At 43.5% G+C, this 3,534-nt stretch overlaps 1 protein-coding gene across 1 annotated transcript; it reads right to left on the bottom strand.

Annotated features, from left to right (window-relative positions):
• Positions 1-880: 880 nt before the first annotated feature.
• LOC100771998 (glycylpeptide N-tetradecanoyltransferase 1-like) lies at positions 881-2,245 on the bottom strand. Its single transcript, XM_035441649.1, is given in 1 exon segment — positions 881-2,245. A coding segment is annotated over 1 exon segment (1,365 nt).
• Positions 2,246-3,534: the final 1,289 nt, after the last annotated feature.

Raw genomic sequence — 3,534 nt, 5'->3', positions numbered from 1 at the left:
ACTCCTCTAGTTCCCCAGGCTTATTTGGGAATTGGTGAGGCATCCAAACTCATAGACTATGCAGAAACTGGGTTGTCAGCTTCTCCAGCAGACTGATAGCCATTGTTGGACAACCCAGTACATATAAGTCACTTTCATAAATCCCCTTTGTAATGTGCATGCCTTCTATGTTTTTGTTCCAATAGAGAGTTGTAACTAAAATTGTTTCATAATAATAGTGAGTGTCTCATAACTGAAATGTTTTGTACTGTTTTCTGAATTTCAGACATTTTGGATTCAAGAATGATTACAAGCCAGGCATTGGTGGCGCACAACTTTAATCCCAGCACTTGGGCGGCAGAGGCAGGTGGATCTCTGTGAGTTTGAGGCCAGCCTGGTCTCCAGAGCGAGTGCCAGGATAGGCTCCAAAGCTACAGAGAGAAACCCTGTCTCGAAAAACCCAAAAAAAAAGAATGATTACATAGTTCATCTAATTTACTTATGATAAACAGTTTATTTGGACAATATAAAAGCAGGAGTTTATTTATGTTTTCTATCACCTCATGCATATAGCCTTATAGTGATTATCTATAGCATTTGAGTACACCTGCATTTTCAGTACTAGCCATAACATGAAATGTAGAGTTTTGCAGTTTTGAAACATATCTGAACTCTATAAGTTATATTTTTGGTAAAGATCAGTTATGAGGAAAGTGTAGAGATTGGGTAGAGAGAGGAAGTTTCTGCTCCATATAACTCTTTAGGAGCCAGACACTTTCAGTATTAGACTATCTCCTCTAGGTTCTCAGGATCCATTCTTTCACTTGTCACTGAAATAAAAGAGCAAGAAACATTTTTATCAGGACAATTATGGCCAAGATATTGTAAAGGGTTACCTTACCTAAGGGATTCCTACACCGAATTTGAGCTTCTCCAGGAATGTTTTGTTCTCCATGAGATCCAGTGCATTGAATACATCGAACCCTTTCATTTTGGCTAGAACAAGGGCGTTGCTCATAAGGTCTAGAAGAGGGGTCTGGGTGTGAACGTTGTAGAAGGAGTAAGCAGCTTTCAGACTCTTGTGTGTTGGATGGTTCATGATGGTGGAGGGAAGCGTATAAAGGCTCAGGAAATCAGTAACCTCACCGTTGGCATTCTCTACCACAAAAGTGTCAATGATGTTCTCTTGGGGGTAGAACCAGTGCTCTACCTCTTCCTGGCTCATGACTGGCGTGAGGTGAAACTGCTTCAAGTACCTGGTGAGCAGCTGGTGTACTACTGGAATGTCCTTTTTTTCCATTGGTCGTAGCCCAGCTGTCTTGGGAGTCTCTGGCAGTTGGTAGAGCTTCATGGTGCACTGCATGGTCGTATTTCTGCTCAGGTGAGACAACTTCACTTTAATCAACTTCCGAGGGTTTAGGGACCAATGCCAGTACCTGCAGGTGTCAACAGGCTTTGGCAATACCAGGCCAGCAGTGTAAACAGCTTGGAAAATGCCCTCCAGTTGAACCCTCCGGGTTATTTCTTGAATCAAAACTGGAGCCACCCTCTTCGAGCGAAGCTTCTTGTGGACACACAGGAAGTTAATCTCCACCATCTTCTTCTCTGTGTCATAGATGTGGATGATTGCTGGGATGGCACTGATGAACCCAACCAGTTTCCGACTTGAGACCACTCGAACCCCGCAGTGCTACTGTGGGAGCCAGCCAGGTGGCCGGAGAGCCCACAAAAGAAACTTTGGGGAATAATCAAGTCGGAACATGTTGTCATCGTCTTCCACGTAGTTCTCATTCAGGAGGGTGTACAGTTCTTTCAGCACACCACGGTCTCCCATGTCCAAGGCATCCCAAGTGAAGTCCTGGAGTAGGGTATAGGGCTCCTGGCGAATGTTGTCCTTGTCAGGTTCCACTGGCCCATGGGTATTTACTACTTCACCCAGTTTGGGGACTGGCTTTGTATCCCAGAACTGGTAGCTTCGCTTGCTGGCCTCCTCCATGGTTTTGGCAGGTCCCTGACCCACTGAGAACAGCTCAATGGCCTTCTGTATTTCCTGGATCCTCTCTGCTGGCAAAGAGTTCATCTTCAAAGACTGATCCTGGGCTGAATCTGTGTCATTGCCTTTCTCTTTCTTCTTCTTTTGTTTCTTTTTCTTCTTCTTGACTCCAGTGTCATTGACTGGACTCAAGCCACCCCGGTTGTAGCTGTTGTCCTCCTCGTTCTCGCAATCGTTGCAGTGCTCATAGCCGTTTCCGTTCCCTTCCATCATCTGCTGTGTCACTCTCATCCGGCATCTTGGGTTGCGAGAGCCAGGCTCCTGTATTGCCTTTTTTTTTGAATAATGATTTTTGTCCAGATAGAGGCGACTTGTGCAAGAAAGCACACCATATGTTGTGCATATCCCAGTACTGAAATATGTACCTGCAGCACAGGTATGAGCTCATTAGAGACTTGTTCATGATAATGAACTATTTAAAATCCTGTGACATTAACTTTCCACCTAGATCATACAGTGGTCAGTGTGCCTGATACCACATCCAAAAGCATCAGTTGGAATAAGTTCTGTGTTAAATGATGCTTATTGGTTCTAGGAGACTTCTATCATAACTGAGATATAAGAAAAACACATTGCACAGTGTAGGTGTATGTCCGACTCATATACTGTACTACTGGCAATACTTAGGAGAGGGAAACGGTTTATAGATGACGAGGTCACCCAACATGGACAGTTTCATGTCCTGATATGTACCTGTGGCATCACTCAGAGTCTCACCAATCAGACAATGGGTAAATTTTAACAAATGAGAAGCTTTTCCTCAGATAGCATCACTAGGAATGATTTGCACTTGGCAACAAGTCTGCATCTGACAGTGCTCTCAAGGTACAGCACCTAGTCATATTAGGCCAGGGCTTATAAAGGGAATATAACAGCAACTGGGAAGATGATTTGGCTGCTAACGACAAAAAACTTAGTCTGTCTTCAGGAAGCTTTTGGGACAAAAGATGGATTCCACTTGGAAAAATTTTGACAAGTCTGCATCTGACAGTGCTCTCAAGGTACAGCACCTAGTCATATTAGGCCAGGGCTTATAAAGGGAATATAACAGCAACTGGGAAGATGATTTGGCTGCTAACGACAAAAAACTTAGTCTGTCTTCAGGAAGCTTTTGGGACAAAAGATGAATTCCACTTGGAAAAATTTTGAGGAGATGGGTGTGAATTTTGCTGTTGTCAGTTCCAATGTTTTTCAGAGATTTTAATATCTAGAAGCTGCATATGTCTGGAATCTCTGCAAGGCTTAATATGTAGAACACATGAAATTAGTGGGCAGAGATTAGAATGTTTTAGACTGTGTCCATCTGAAGAAAAATCTATCCAGTCTTGGTAACAGAAGGAAGGGTGTAAAATCAGCATTGGAGACTGGGGTTAGACTCATGGGAACTCCCATGGCTTCTGTATGCATGGACTCTCCTCTTGGCTTGGGACCAGGACACTCAATGTTAATGGTGTGTATTTTTGCATGAGCATAACCACAGCATCACTCTTTCTCCTTGTCTC

Source organism: Cricetulus griseus, chromosome 3 (genome assembly GCF_003668045.3).
Source record: "Cricetulus griseus strain 17A/GY chromosome 3, alternate assembly CriGri-PICRH-1.0, whole genome shotgun sequence".
NCBI lineage: Eukaryota > Metazoa > Chordata > Mammalia > Rodentia > Cricetidae > Cricetulus > Cricetulus griseus.
Note: the sequence above shows the minus strand (reverse complement) of the source record. Positions and strands in the feature narration are given on the sequence as shown.